Source organism: Myotis davidii, unplaced genomic scaffold, assembly GCF_000327345.1.
Source record: "Myotis davidii unplaced genomic scaffold, ASM32734v1 scaffold441, whole genome shotgun sequence".
Classification (NCBI taxonomy): domain Eukaryota; kingdom Metazoa; phylum Chordata; class Mammalia; order Chiroptera; family Vespertilionidae; genus Myotis; species Myotis davidii.
Genome location: NW_006291818.1, coordinates 1,333,006 through 1,348,403, shown reverse-complemented (window position 1 = coordinate 1,348,403; position 15,398 = coordinate 1,333,006). Strand labels below are relative to the sequence as shown.

The 15,398-nt window shown below is 47.0% G+C and overlaps 1 protein-coding gene across 1 annotated transcript in view; it reads left to right on the top strand.

The window, feature by feature from the left end:
- Positions 1-15,398, top strand: part of MYZAP (myocardial zonula adherens protein) — a 114,006-nt gene that overhangs the window by 37,153 nt on the left and 61,455 nt on the right. Inside the window, exons 5-11 of the mRNA XM_015564977.1 lie at positions 500-592; positions 3,226-3,339; positions 6,787-6,939; positions 9,748-9,873; positions 10,911-11,039; positions 13,049-13,128; positions 14,550-14,655. Coding sequence (XP_015420463.1) covers positions 500-592; positions 3,226-3,339; positions 6,787-6,939; positions 9,748-9,873; positions 10,911-11,039; positions 13,049-13,128; positions 14,550-14,655 — 801 coding nt within the window. The remainder of the gene's footprint in view (positions 1-499; positions 593-3,225; positions 3,340-6,786; positions 6,940-9,747; positions 9,874-10,910; positions 11,040-13,048; positions 13,129-14,549; positions 14,656-15,398) is intronic.

Below are 15,398 nucleotides of genomic sequence, written 5' to 3'. Positions count from 1 at the left end.
GGTGGCAAAGGCGCCCGATTCTCCGATCATGCCTTTGCCCTCTCCCCCTGCTCTTAGCTCCCCCCTGGGTTTCTGATCACTGTCAGTGGCAGGGGGCTTATTCCTGCTTTCCCTTTCGCCTCCCTGCATTGTGCCTACATATGCAAATTAACCGCCATTTTGTTGTCAGTTAACTGCCATCTGAGTTGGCAGTTAATTTGCATATAGCCCTGATTAGCCAATGAAAAGGGTATCGTCATACGCCAATTACCATTTTTCTCTTTTATTATATAGGAGATATAATCATAATATGTTGTTATTATTAACATAATATAATATATCTTGGTTTCTAACCAGATATCAGGAGTGGTCTTTATCCTTAATTTTCCAAATTGTCCTGTTCTTAAGATTGTTGTAGTGGTGGGAGGCCCTTTTCTTATTAGGATTTCTTAAAAGATTGGGAAATCTCGCATGAAAACGTTATAGCTTGCTCTCTAACCAGCATCTTTGTGGGCTGCAGGTGAGAGCCACCTTGGAAAAAGTAAGGAAGCGGATGTACGGAGACTATGATGAAATGAGACAGAAGATTCGGCAGATCACCCAGGAGCTGTCAGTAAGTCAATGTCTGGGTGATGTGGGAGTTCGGAGGGGTGACAGAGCCTAGAGCCCCCTCTCAGTGGCCAGTGTTGGAAGACATTTGAGCTTATGATGCTCTTTATGAGTGGGATCATGTTTTAAATGAACGGAGGGAATTTTATTACAGAATAAAGTTTATCATTTAAAGGATTTTTTTTTTCCGTGCAAGAATACTCTTCCTTATATCAAAGTATTCCCTCCAAGTTCAGGAAGAAAAGGAAGCCAGCTGTCACCATATTAATTATCATTGTGTTTGAGGTGCTAGCCAGTGGAATTAAACAAGATAAATAAATTTAGAGGTATAAAAACTAGATAGGTAGGTATAAAACTATCACTATTTATAAACTATATGATTATGTACCTAGAAAGCCCAAGTGATTCAATGAAAAAAACTACTATAAACAATAAAAGAAATCTGTAAAGTAGCAGGGTGAAAAATTAATAGATACAAAGAAAGAGGTTTCAGTGTATAAAAACCAACCAGTTGGAAGAAATAACAGCAACAACAACAAAAAGAACCTACCAAATATCTAGGAGTAAACAGTAACAAGTGGAAAGACATACCATGTGCTGAGAATAGAAGATTCAACATTATAAAATGTCAGTACTATCAAGCTAATATACAAATTTAACATAAGCCAAAATCCAACCGATTTTTATTTTAAGTTGTTTTTCTACAACTGGAACCGGTGATTTCAAGGAATATAGAAAATAAATATGAAGAGTTGGGGAAATTCTGGGGGGAAAATACCAATGAGGGAGACTAGCCCTACTACCATTACAAGAAACTGAAAAAGCCCCAGAAATTAAGACAGTATAGTATTGGCACATAAATAAATAGGCATCAGTGAAAAAAATCTAGAAATGTATCCCAATGTGTGACAAATGTAGCATCTCATATAAAGGGAGGAAAATGGACCTGTCAGTGTATACTGTGGTGACAACTTATGTACTGCTGGGACAGAATTATATATGAATCAATTCCAGGGAAATTATATCTCTACAATAGAATACAGAGTTGTAAAAAAAAAAAAAGAGAGAGAGAGAGAGAGAATGAAAAGAATGACTAAGCTCGTCAAAAGAAGATGGAACGATTACAAAGATTATAGAGTAGATGATGAAAAAGCAAGATTCAAGATAATGTAATGTAATGTAATGCTACCACTTATGTAAAACAGGGAGGGTAAATAAATGTATCTAGATTGTTTTTGCGTGTGCACAAAAAGTTGCTAAAAACATAAGGAAGTAATGAATTCTTAATTGAGTGATTCTTAATTGAGGCAAATTGGGAAAGGCGATAACTAAGCAGATGAGACTGGGAGATTTATTTTAGTGCATACCTCTTACACTTTTTAAAAGTTTGAACTATGTGACTGTTACTGCATCAAAATTTAAGAAAAGACAACCTTCCTCTGATTTAACCAAGCTAACGCTTGTGAGAAAGTTAAAAAACAAAATTTGTGATTAATAATCTTGAAGAAAAAAGTCTATGTGTCTATGACATATTCTCCATAAGAGTTAGTCATTGCAGGACCGGAGCACAGTTACAACAGCCACACAACAGAGTTTACTTTATGGCTGGCTATGAGAGTATCTGCTTAAGTAAGACCTACTGCCTTGCTCAAAGGGGCAGGGGTTTATAAACACACATCCACCCAGCCATTCTCCCTGGCAGGTAGGAAGCGATTTGTAAAATTCCCTCCTACTAATGGAAATTCACTCAGCTATCCAGTGACAGACACTAACACCTTTAATTAACACTGAAGGATTGGATTTGCAAAGATGAATAAACAGGTCTCGGCTCACCCTTGTTGTCTCATGGCAGAACTGTCACAGGAGCTTGTCTCTCTGCCTACGGCCTCCTCCTCCTCCAGGCCACACCACACACTGCAGCCAGACTGATTGCTAAACTCCTGCTATGTGAACACGCCCTGAACAACAGCACGCCGCCCGCTCCGGGTCCAGGCGGGCTGTTTCAGCTCTCTGGCCCATCCCCAGGGTGCACCTCCTTCTGTATCATGCTGGCTGCTTTCTGTGGCTCTCACAAGGATCACCCTTGAGTCTACCCAGATCCCTTCCCCTAGCTCTGCTGCCTCCCTGCCCCGCTCTAGCCAGCCCTCCTAAAAGTTCTAGCTCAAGATGGGCCTCTGATGAACTCTCTCAGAGTATCAAATGCACACACCCAACCAAGACACCCCAACAACAGCAGCAGCCACAAAACAACTCTTGAGAATGGGGTGAGCCCAAAGTACATTCTTTCTAGGGTGGGTAGAAAGAACAATAGGGCCAAGAAGATATTCCAACTGGGTTCGAGTCCCAGCCGTGCCACTTCTTAGCCCTTTGTGTGCTAATTCCTTACCTTCTCTGATTCTGTTTCCTGCCACATAGTGTTGTTGTGAGGGCTGAGGCCCAGTAGGTGAATGTGTACAGATTATCTGAAGGAAAAATCTTCTTGTCTCTCTGGTCTCTGGGTCCTGCAGATGTTGACTTTTCAATTTGAACTGTCATTGAGGTGGATGTGGCTACTGTCAGGAGACTGTTCCAGCCCACACAAAGGTTACTGGGGGTGTCTGGGTTGGTTCCGTGACACTGTCTCTTCTCTCTGCCCAGGTTTCGCAGGCGCAGAAGGACTACCTGGAGAATCACATCGAAGCACAGTCGTCGGCCCTGGACAGCTTCAATGCCACGAACTCGGCGCTGGCGTCAGACTCCATTGACCTGCAGGTATTCCTCTCTCGCTGGTCGGTGGGGCCCGTCTGTTGGAGGGCAGGCCTAAGCAGAATGGCCCTGTGGTCTTGTAGCAACAAATGCGAGTCACAGAATGCCCTCAGCGCCTCACGCAGAACCTTTAAGCTTGGCTGCCGTCGAGGCCATGCAGGGAAGACGGTGCAGGAAACTGAGGGAAGCGCTTCCAAGCTGAGCCTTAAACCAGTGGTTCTCAACCTTCCTGATGCCGCGACCCTTTGATACAGTTCCTCATGTTGTGGTGACCCCCATCCATAAAATTATTTCCGTTGCTACTTCGTAACTGTAATGTTGCTACTGTTATGAATCATAATGTAAATATCTGATATGCAGGATGGTCTTAGGCGACCCCTGTGAAAGGGTTGTTCGACTGCCAAAGGGGCCGCGACCCACAGGTTGAGAACTGCTGAAAACCTCTGTGTTGCAGTTGTTTTCTCCTCATTAAAATGGGGGGTTCAGGTCCTGCATTCCATGCTGGAGATGTCACATGCTCCCCTAGATCTCCCGCAGCCCTGGTTTACAGGAAGTTCCACCCAATCACAGGACAGAAGGCAACCTGTGTTCATGACTGGCTGTTAAGCACTTTTTCCTAATTTAGAAATTATTTTGCATGAAAAGAAATAATATGCATTTTAAAGAATCTCTTGTTTAGAGATCTTTTCTCTAAAGCCTCAGGATCTTACATTTATGCAACTGTGTGTGTCCACCCCTTCAAGGGGCTTGCTCTCTTGATTAATTTGATTTGCTGGGAGTTTACTCCTCAGGTGCTGCCCATTGCTGTTCTTCCAACTGAGCCCCCGCCCCCATCTAACATGCAAATTACCTTGAAGACGACCAGAACAACGCATGTATTCACCTGAAGCTGCGTCCCATCCCATGGCTTTAGTTTTTAAATATGCAAACAGTAGTGTCTGCCCCACCTCCAACTATATGTGGCTCTTATCTTTCCCCCTCCTCTTAAGAGTTCCATAAGCTATTTCACATCCTCTCTGGTTCCATACAAATAACTTCTCAGATAAGCAAACAGATTTCCATGTTAGGGTTACCCACTTCCCCTAGAACCTGGTGTTCTCTAATAACAGCTCTGGGGCAGCATGGCCACAAACAAAGCGAGGCCAGTGTCCCATAGCGGGCCTGGGCGGGCCCCTTGTTTGGATGTGTCTGGGAGCCTGTTTCTGGTGGGGCCTCTGTGTCCCACCCTTTTCCTGGCTCCCCATCCCGCATGCCCGCTCCCCTGGCCTCAGGCCAGGCCCTGCTTGACCCGGCAGCCTTTGTTTTCCCTGACTCCTGCCATCGAGGGGGCTCACCCAGGCTCCCTCTCCTTCCCTCTTGGACATCTCATTCCCGGCCAGCTGTGCCTCACCCGATTTCACACCTGGTCGGTATCTGTGCTGTTTCTGGGCTTTCTTCCCCATGATCCTTCTGATTTGCTATCTTGCTGTCACTTCAGGCATTTACTCCGGAGGTCAGCTCTTAGGACATGGTCAACCATAACCCAGGTACTTGACTGATTCCCAGTTATGGTCCAGCCTCTTAGTCTTGGGCCAACAGAGGAACCTTATAAGGAAAATATTTAAAACCATTATTAAAAAAGAGAAGGAGAAGAAAGGAAGGAAGAAGAAATGGGGCGGGGGGGGGGAGGCAGTAAAGAAAGGTACGACCTCACAGCCAGGAAACACCTGAGTCTGAATATAGTTGGCTTCTTACTTCTGCAAGGCCCCAACCTCTTCCATTGTCCATTAAACCCTCTTTTCATTGTTATGTACAGTGAGACCAGACCCTTGGTCTGATTTCATAGAATATCAAAGCTGGAAAGAACTGTTGAGATGATCTCCAACCCCCTTGTTTATGTATAAACAGACTGAGGCCAACAGAGGGAAATGACTTTATCAGGTACCTAGCTAGTGGCAGAGCTAGGGCTAGAACCCAGGTCTCTTGGTCCAGAGGTAGATTCATGAGCTCAAGAGTATCTACAAGTATCTGTAGAGCCAGTGGGACCTGGAAAGGGGTGGTTGGGCCATGTGGTTTCTGTATCCTCTGGCAGCTTCAGTGTTCTGTGATTCCATGTGTCCAATGGCTCCTGTGTTTATTACCATTGAAAATTCTTTTTCTGATTCAAGTATGTTTAGGAATGAGGCTTTTTATTTAAATCAGAGGCTAAGGATTAGGGGCACCTCAGAGACTGATCACCTACAAAGAGGACAAAGGGTTGGGAAAGTGTCCAGCACCAGATCTTCTGATTTAAAAGGGTAGATGGCCAGGGGAGGCGCTGGGAGGTGCTCAGATCCCAGTGTCCAGCGGTAGGCATTCTGGGCGCTGGAAGAGAGTTAACCAAGTAGAACATGAAGCATTAAGGAGCAACACTCCTCATTTAAACATTCTTGCTGCAGTGGGTGGCCTGGAGCAATAATCAACAGGCGTTTGACACTTGTCAGACACTAGTCTGACTCACCGAACCCTGTTCCCTGGTGCTCCTTCCCCACCACCTCCTCGCCCAAGAGAGGAAGGTGAAGCAATGCGTGCGTACAGCAACCTCCGCCACACTGTCCCTGTCCTGGCAAGCAGTCAAAGTACAGAAGAGAGGGCCCCTGCAAGGAAAAAAGGAAAACATTTCTGTTCTACAAAACACATATTTTATTTTCTGATTCCATTGTGGGAATTTGGGAAGTATAGAAAACACAAAGAGGAAAATAAATGCCATCCACAATCCTATCACATATGAAAAACTGTTATTTGGATTTGGATGAATTTCGTGCTAGTCTTTTGAAATTTTCTCTGTGTAAACACATTTGAATAAACACATACATTTTTTTTTTTCCAAAATGAGATTGTTCTATACTTAACTATTTTCAAACCCATTTTTCCCAAAGTGAAATCATGTATTATGAACACTCTCCTTGGAAAGCCTCCATTTTACTCCATTTCCGTCCATCCTAAGCAGTGGCAGGGGCACTGGCAGCAGCCGTGGGGTGTTATGGGGAGGTTCTTGGTCCATCCAACTACAGGGCCACAGAGCACTTGACCACCAGGGGCGCCCTCAGCCCCTCAAACACCAGGGTCCCGGGTTGGCATCTCGGTGGCCTGATCTCTATTTCTAAGGTTAACAACAGAGATGTCCTAGACCAGTGATGGCGAACCTTTTGAGCTCGGCGTGTCAGCATTTTGAAAAACCCTAACTTAACTCTGGTGCCGTGTCACATACAGAAATTTTTTGATATTTGCAACCATAGTAAAACAAAGATGTCTATTTTTGATATTTATTTTATATATTTAAATGCCATTTAACAAAGAAAAATCAACCAAAAAAATGAGTGTCATAGGTTTGCCATCACTGTCCTAGTGCGTGCATGACTCTGGTCATGTTTTCTCACACCATGAGATCTGCGTTTTTTACTTATTAATTTTTAAAAATTTTCACCCCATTAGAAAACGCTTGTGGATGTTACTCTGGAAAATAGCAGCATTAAGGATCAAATCAGAAACCTGCAGCAGACGTATGAAGCGTCCATGGACAAGCTGCGGGAAAAGCAGAGGCAGTTAGAGGCTGCGAAAGTTGAAAACCAGCTGCTGAAAATGAAGGTAAAGGAGGGCGGGGGGTAGATTTCTTACTAACTTCTCTCTTTCCTTCTTCTCTCTCCTCCCGTCTTCAGCTCTTCCATTTCTTTTTCTCTGTTCTCTTTCTTGAATTTTCTCACCTTTTTGGGATCAACCCCAGAGGGCTTGGCTTAAAGGCACGAGGAAATTTCTGTGCTCACAAACGTCAGTCCAGATTGGGGTGCCCATGACGCCCCCACTGGGCGCCCCTGCCTTGCGCCCACTGGCCTCCAGGGCTGCTGCGACAGTCCCTTGGCACTGCTGTTAGTAGTGAGAGGCACTCGGGATGCCTCAGGTCTGCGATTTCAGCAGCTTCACTGTTGAGATTTTCTCTGAGGCCCCAGCTTTTCTGTGCGGTTTGACAAGAAAGAGGTGAAGGACACACAGAAAGACCCCCGATGGTGGCCAAGGACTCTGGGCAAGGTCCCTCTTGCTCACCAGGCTGTGCTTAGTCCACTGCTGGGCTCCTGCTGCCCTCCCACATGTGAAACCTACTTTGACCCACTCTGTACTGAGTGTCTACGGTGTGTCTGTCCTGGGCGTTCCTGTTTATTCCAGGGCTGGCATCCGGCGTCTGGGTACATCGTTAGGCAGTTTGGCAGACTGGCTCCTTCCAAGGAGACCAAGCGCCTAAATCCAGCCTGCAGTTGCCTGTTTTAGAGACCAATGCTCTACTTGACCCCCAAATAAATAAAGTTATAGGAGTCAGAGCGTCTCACATGACCTGGATGCAGAGGAATCAGGACTCGGGTGCCGAGCCCTTTTCGAAGTCCCTGTTTGCAGTGGAAATGGGGTGCAGGATGCGTTGGGTCTCTCTCAGCTGATGACAACTCTGTTCAGGATTTTCCATTTTCTGGCTTCTGGGTACCAACGGGTGTCTAGTGACAAGAAGGGTGGGTTAGAGGGCATCTTTGCAGTAAACATCATGTGATCTATCGAGGTTGAAATACACCTCGCTTATCCAGGGTGACATATCCAGCAGATTCAGCATTCTAGAACAAGTGGTAGCTGGAAGGAAGGGCTGCAGACAGCATGAGGTCAATGGCATGAAGTTCACAGGCAAGTGTAGGGCCACCTCCCCCCGAAGCCCTGCCCACCCACCACTCCACTGACTTTTCTCGTCTCCTAAGCTGGGTCTGCCCGAGGCACGGGGAGCCCCCAGCTGAGTGTGGCCCAAACCAGGTGGGAATGTTTCCAAATGCAACATTTGGGGAAGCACAAAGGTATGGAAAGGATGAGTCCGAATTTCTTACAGGAGCTTAAGTCTTTCCTAGTGATTTATTGGTTAGTGCAACCAAGGGGGCAGCTTCAACTCCACGTGGACAACTTCTCTTCAACGGCCTCCCTGCTTTTCTGACATAATCTGTGTAAAGTAAAAAATGAACATACGGGAGGAGGGAGGGGGCGGAGTCAAGCAATATGAAAGGTGATCTAGAGATATGCCTGCACCATTTTACATTCTCAGCAGCAGGCTAAGAGGATTCCCGTTTCTCCACATTCTCAACACCGCGTGTCACTGTGGCCTCACTGCTGACGACCATCCTAGTGCGTGGGAAGTGGTTCCTCACTGCGGTGTGCATGTCCCTGCCGACGAGTGATATTGGGCATCAGTTCTTGTGCTTACATCTGTGCCTCTTCTTTGGAGTGTCTGTCAGACCCTTTGCCCATTTTTAAATCGGGTTGTTTATATTTTATTATTGAGTTATAATTATTATTTATATATTCAGGATGTAAGTTACTAGATATGTGATTTGCAAGTATTTTCTCACTCTCGCCCAAATATTTTCTCCCATCACTTTCTTGATGGTATCCTTTGAAGCACAGAAGTTTGTTTAAAGGTCACAAAGATTTACCTCACGTTTTCTCCCAAGAGTTTTACAGTTTTAGCCTTTGCATATACGCCTGTGATCCATTTTGAGGTAATTTTATACGTGGTGTGTTAGGGGCCCAGTTTTATTCTTTTGCATGTGTCCACCCAGATGTGCATCACCATTTGTTGAAATGTCTGTTCTTTTCCCATCAAGTGGTCTTGATAGGTAATTTTTTGAAGCTTAATTTTTTATAACAAGGAAATTATTATTTGGCTTCAAAGTCAATGCTACAAACAAAACAAAGTATATTCAGAAATAGATTATTTATATCTGTAATATCCCCTTTCCACTCCTACTTCCCCCTTCCTCTTCCAGATAGCCTTTTAGTTTTTTAACTTTAGAGTTTATTCTGCTCTGACCCAATTCTAATAATGTAGAAATCTTATTTCTCAGCCCACACAGAATACTTAAGGCTTAAAAAGAACAAATTTTTCTGGGGTCTATTAGGGCTTGGACCTATTATGCAGAGGAAAAGGTTTACTAAAATGAATAGAATAAAAAATAGTTAAATTTCAGGATCAAAAGAACATTAGACAGGAAAAGTCATTGAAGAATGGGGTTAATAACACAGGGGAGCACAGCCACATTTTATAGAGAATTCAAGTTAAAAATGCCTACATTTGGGAGGCCAGTGTAATACCTAGGTAAGTTTCCACCTCTTGAAAAATTTGCTCATGCAGAACACTTTCCTGTTACCAAGTAAGTTAGTATAAGGTGCCACCTTTCAGTTTCTATGCACCTGTTCACCCCCTTTCCTTCTGCCTTCGATCCCTTTGCCCGTGAGCTCCTGCTGCCTCTCTTCTGCCGAGCCCGGGGGGGTGGGCCCCCTCCTCTGTGTGTCCACCCGTGACACGTACAGAGTGAGAAGGGCTGGTGCCCTGGCACCGGGGAAGCTGCCGCTCTGAAACGGGTGTCTCTGTAGGTGGAGTCCTCCCACGCAGCCAACGCCGAGGTGTTGAGGGAGATGACCAGGAAGCTGTACGGCCAGTACGAAGACAAGCTGCAGGAGGAGCAGCGGCGGCACAGCGCCGAGAAGCAGGCGCTCCTGGTACGTCGCGGTGCGGACAGAGCAGAGCAGGGCTTTTGGTTCCGTTTTGTCGCTGAGGTTCGGACATGGGGGTGGACAAAAGTAGGTCACACTTGTTAGTATGGAAAATAATTCGAGAATGAGTAAATCATAATACAAACTCTGTGTTTGGCATACTCACAACTGTATTCCTACTTGTGCCCCACCCTGTGGTAGGGTTTCTGGTTGGAGAGAGTTGGTGAGGGCTACTGAGTGAGGGCTCAAGGAATTTATTGTTTGCTCATCCACTCCCTTCCCTTCTCCCTCCTTTCCTTTACTCATCTCCCTCCCTTCTCAGAATAGCCCCCAGTCTCTGGCTCTGAATCCATCCCTTTCTCTCGCGAATCTGACCATTCGCCAGCATCCAGGCAGGTCTTGGGCCTGCAGCTGTGTCCTTCCTCTCCCCACTTGCTCCTCTCTCCCTGGAATTTCCTCCTTCCTGTCCCCCGATCCTACCCACATTACCCTAGAGCTGTGAAAGTGAGGGCCTGCCATTCCCACAGCCGGCAGCATCCTGCCCTTGGGAAGCCCGCACGCTCTCCCCGCCCTTTGCGTGGCCTTCTCTGTACCTGTTATCGGAGACGGGCTGTATGCCTCACACCTTGGCTTCCCTAGGACAGCATTCGTTTCTTGAAGGCGGGGACTCCAGGTCTGCCCTAACCTGTGTCCTTACAGGTGTCATGAATGTGCCGAGAGATGATTGAGCTGGTGCTTTGCAATAAGGGAGAAAGATGTGGGCATTCTGCATTCAACTCCAGATCTGGCCTTCACCCCTTCACGTTGTTGGCATATACGCTGACATTCTGAGTGTCTAGTCAAGGGCTAAGTAACCTTCACAGGCTCGTTTTAGACATAAAGAGTCAAGGGGAAGGGGGGTGGGGGGAATGACTAGGCTTATTAAAAAGCCACGTGATGCAGCTAGGCCCCAACGTCATGCATTAGAGGCAGCGTTAGCAACACCCTGGTTGGTAGTCTAGGGTCTCCGTGGCTCTGCTGAGGACAGTGTGTTGCTTTTGCAGGAAGAAACCAATAGTTTCCTGAAAACGATTGAAGAAGCCAATAAGAAGATGCAGGCGGCAGAGATCAGCCTGGAGGAGAAAGACCAGAGGATTGGGGAGCTGGACAGGCTGATCGAGCGCATGGAAAAGGTAACAGAACAGATCCTGTCGATTCCGCTCGCCCAGATGCCCGGCTTTTCCGCAGCCCCCCTGCAGGCCTGTGTGAGGCCTCAGACGCCCATAGCCCTGACAGCTCTCAGCCCTGCAATGTGTGAGTTCAAAGAAAAGACCCAACTGTCAAAGTATGGGAAGTCCACAAATGTTCTCATTTTTCCCCGGTGACCATTTTAATGCTTTAATAAGCATTACATATAAAATTATCTATAAAAATGAATATTTTAGTGGCTCTGCTTTGCTGGGGTCTCAAGCATGAACTTAGTTGCATGGTCAAGTCCTATTTAGATGTTACATCTGCACCCCAAGCCTGTTGTTTCTGGGACGTGTGTCTGAAGGGTGGCTTTTCTCTGACACCCCACATTTCAGAGTGGGGGCAGCACCTTTCTCTGTGGGTGGGGACAGGGGCTGTGTGGGGAAGGCAGGCGCTCAGCTGAGATAATGAAGCGTAGAGAAAGGGAGGAGGCCAGAGATTAGGCAGAAGTGGAGAAAAGGGAAGAAAGGGTGGAGAGAGGAAAGAGAAAAGGAAGGAAGGGAGGGGAAAAAGAGGGGCCTGTGACCTTTAGCAGGTGACAGCTGACTTCTGGGAGAGGGGTGGTGGCTGAGAGCCAAGCCTGGGACTGATTTCTGGAAAATGGCTCACATGTGAGTTTGCAGAACAGAGGTGATCTGCCAGGACCCTGACGTAGCAGCACCCCGCACTCATGCTGGGTGCTGAGATTCTCCAGGTTGATGATGGTGAGAGGGGGAATGAGGACGTGAGCAAGGCCAACATCTGGGCTTCCAATAGTGATTCTGAGAAGAGGTCTCCTTACCCCCATGTCTGCAGCTTAAGCCCCTCCCCTGACAAGGTGAGGTTGACCCTGAGTGGGAAGGGCATTGAATTCAGTGCCATGGAGCTTCGGCCTTGCTGGGGTTCCCCTCCGAAGGAATATTGGTATTTGGGAGGGGCTTGAACAACTAAAGAGTCAATGACCATTTCACCTCTACCCTGGAAAACAGAACCTGCCCTTTATTGAAGAGAGGATGTGAGGTGTCAGTGTTGGTGGGAGGTGGTGACAGTGAGGATCCGGCAGCAGGGGCGTATTCTAGGACTCGGGAGGGAGAGCGGGCTCCATGCTCCTGCTCTCCTACAAGAGCAGAAGATGCCCATTCACACACGCGCTCCCTCCAGGTGACAATTTGCACATTAGGCTTTTATAGATACAGATTATTGTGGAGGCCACAAGTTCTGAAATCAGTGTGTTGGCAGGGCTGGGCTCCCTTTGGAAACTCCAGAGGAGAACCATTTCCTGGCCTTTCCTAACTTCTCAGACCACTCGTATGCCTGGACTCATGGCCCCTCCCCCAGCTTTGGAAAAGCAGGTAGCATTTCCAATCTCCGTTTCTCTCTGTCTCTGACCGTCCCTCCAGGAAGGGCCCAAATGGATCATCCAGGGTAATTTTCTGTTAATCACACCGGCAAAGTTCCTTTTCTCAAGTAACATGGCATATGCAGGTTTCAGAGATCAGGATGTGGACATTGTTGGGAGCTGTTGTTCTTATGACCGCAGTATATTTTTGCAGGTGAACATACCTATGTAACCCCCCGCCCCCCAAGTTAGTCTGTAGGCAATATAGAGCCTCGTTAGTTGCTACAGAAAATAATCAAGAATTTTGCAGTATCACAGGCCACTGATAGAGAGTATTGATTGTCACTATTTAGAACTACAAATTTCACAAGGCATCTGAGCCTAGGCTGACAGAATACTGTGAAAGGCTCTATCCAAGATGTTTGTCTCTAACTCATAAATATGCCTGGAAACACACGCCAACAAGTTTGGCATTTTTGAGCTTCGTTAGGACTCTGGTGAGTGGGTGGGTACAACTCACAGTGTGTTGCATATGGACGTGAGCTCCCCAGTGCTGGAATTGACAGAGGTACACGTTCCCTGTCCAACTTGGTGTAATCCACTGGGGAACATGCCAGTGTCTGTCTGTTTTAGGAACGCCATCAGCTGCAACTACAACTCCTAGAGCACGAAACAGAAATGTCCGGGGAAATAACAGACTCTGACAACGGAAGGTAAGATGCAGTGCCCTTTATCTCGTGGTGGGTTTTGATGGTGGACGTGCTGTGTGCTTGTGGGCTCACTTGGTCCTTTCATTTTTCACTCACCTGGTCATCTCTTCCTGCAGAAAACAGTGCGGGAGAGCTTCCCGCATGGAGCTGGTTTCTTTAGGAGCCTAACAGCCACACCCTACCGCCCTGGCCCAGGTTTTAATTTTGCACAGTCACAGTGCAGAAGTTCAGGCTGCCAATGTCCCCCATAACCTTGAGCTCCACAGGGTGCACCTTGTTGATGAGAGAACATCAACTATGATTAGTATCGTTGCCGTGGGAGCTAACTTTAAAATGTCATTCTGTGTTTCCAAACATGGCTTGGCCAGATCTTGGCTGGTCCCCTGTCTCCGAGTGTACGAAGCCCTGCGTGGAAAATGCAGGAGCGCACAGACTCTTCTAGAAATGAAAAGGCTGAAAGGCCTTGCGGGGCCCCTTCGTGAAGGGGAACAAGGTTGGGATGAGTTGAGCATTTGGGGCAAGTTCCTTATCCTCCCCGCGATCTGGGAAACGGGAATTCTTTTTTAAAGGAGGAGGGGGTTGTGCTGATCATAACAGCGTCCATCTCACTGGGTTATTATTATGAGGGACATGTTGAACGTACTGCCCGCCACATAGCATTTGCTGAAAAAATACCCGTTTTCCTTCCTCTTATGTAACTTCAGAGTTTGCGGAGTTATAGGGGTCTCGCCTGGTCTTTAATGTAGCGCTGAGGAGGGACCTGGCAGAGGTGGGAAGGGGTGAGCTCACCACCAGACCCTGCACCAGTGTCCGGTCCAGGGCCCCCGCGAACCGAAGGGCCCATCTGCTGGGTCCTTTGGTTTCTTTGAAACCACCAAAGTCAGAGAATAATTTTTGCTGTTTTAAAGCCGAAGTGTGAAATGTTGTGCGATGTAGTTCCGTCTGTTTTGGTGAAGAGAAGGTCTTTCAACCTGTTTCCCATTCTTCCACAATAATCTCACATAGAACAAGGGTGATTCCAGCCTTGCCAGGGCTCTGTTGGGAGCTCTCATTTCAGATATTCTGTTGTGTTGCTAGATGCCTCTCCTTCTCCGTTCCCTTAATCAACGTAACTTCCTGCATGTCCCAATATCCTGTTAACTCCAAAACTGACAGCCTCTCATACCTGTAAGTGGTACCAGCAGATTCCCTCTCGGTGCCTGGGAAGTCTAACTGTCCTTATACAGAGGAAACGTACAAGTGGGAACGTGAAAAGAGCCCTCTGGTCCTTCTACGGTGAGGGGGTTGTTTGAGGTAATCACCTAGGACCTGCATCTTGGCGTTCCCCTTCTTGTTCTTGGCAACAGTCCGTCCCAGCGGTGACTCTCGGTGCCGTGCCGCTGCTGTGGTGTGGGGCTCAGGGGCTCTCTCCTCTGTCCTGTTAGGTATCAGCAGCTGGAGGAGGCGTCGGCCAGCCTCCGGGAACGGATCCGACATCTGGATGACATGGTGCATTGCCAGCAGAAGAAGGTCAAGCAGATGGTTGAGGAGGTAAGCGCTCGTCAGAGGTCATGGGCCGGGGTTGCTTCCTGCAGTGGGGACATTTCAGCCCTGCGGCCAGATCTGCCCTCAGCTCAGTGTTCCGGGGCTCACAGTGGACGCGCTCAGATCACCCATGTTGGTCCCGAGGGAATTTCCTGGTATGTCCCCCCTGCTGATTATCCCTCCAAAGGAGGGTCTTCTCCAGATCAGAGGTGACAGTTAGTAAGCCATGCGGTGCAGGGCATAGCTCACCCACTCTTAGAGGGCAGCAGCACCCTCTACCCTAGGCGGGTGCCTGCAGTCCAGGGAGCAAAGCGAAGTTTGACAAGGAAAGTTTAATTCAGCTCGGGTCTCTACACTGCCCCCTGCCTGCCTCCCCGGGCTACTACTCGTCCTTTCTTCATTTCTGGTGTGTCTCTCATTCCCTTTTCCTGCCTGTTCCTTTCTCTTTCTTCTGCCTTCTCCCCCCATTCTCTTATTCTATTTCTGTTTCTTCATCTTTTCACTTTCTACCATCCATTCTCTCCTTAAGTGCCTATGTGTGAAACCACGTTGTAGGTTTATTATACGCTGGGCATAGTTTACTATTCTATTTTTTTTTAAATGAAAAAACAGATAAGTTGAATATTTATATTCTCTAAGAGAAAAAAAATTCTTTTACCCGTGTTAATTGTATTTTTCTCTCCTTGTGGTGATTGCTCAAAGAAGAAAGTTTAATGCTTTTGAAAAGCCAGTAACATTTTATTGTAATT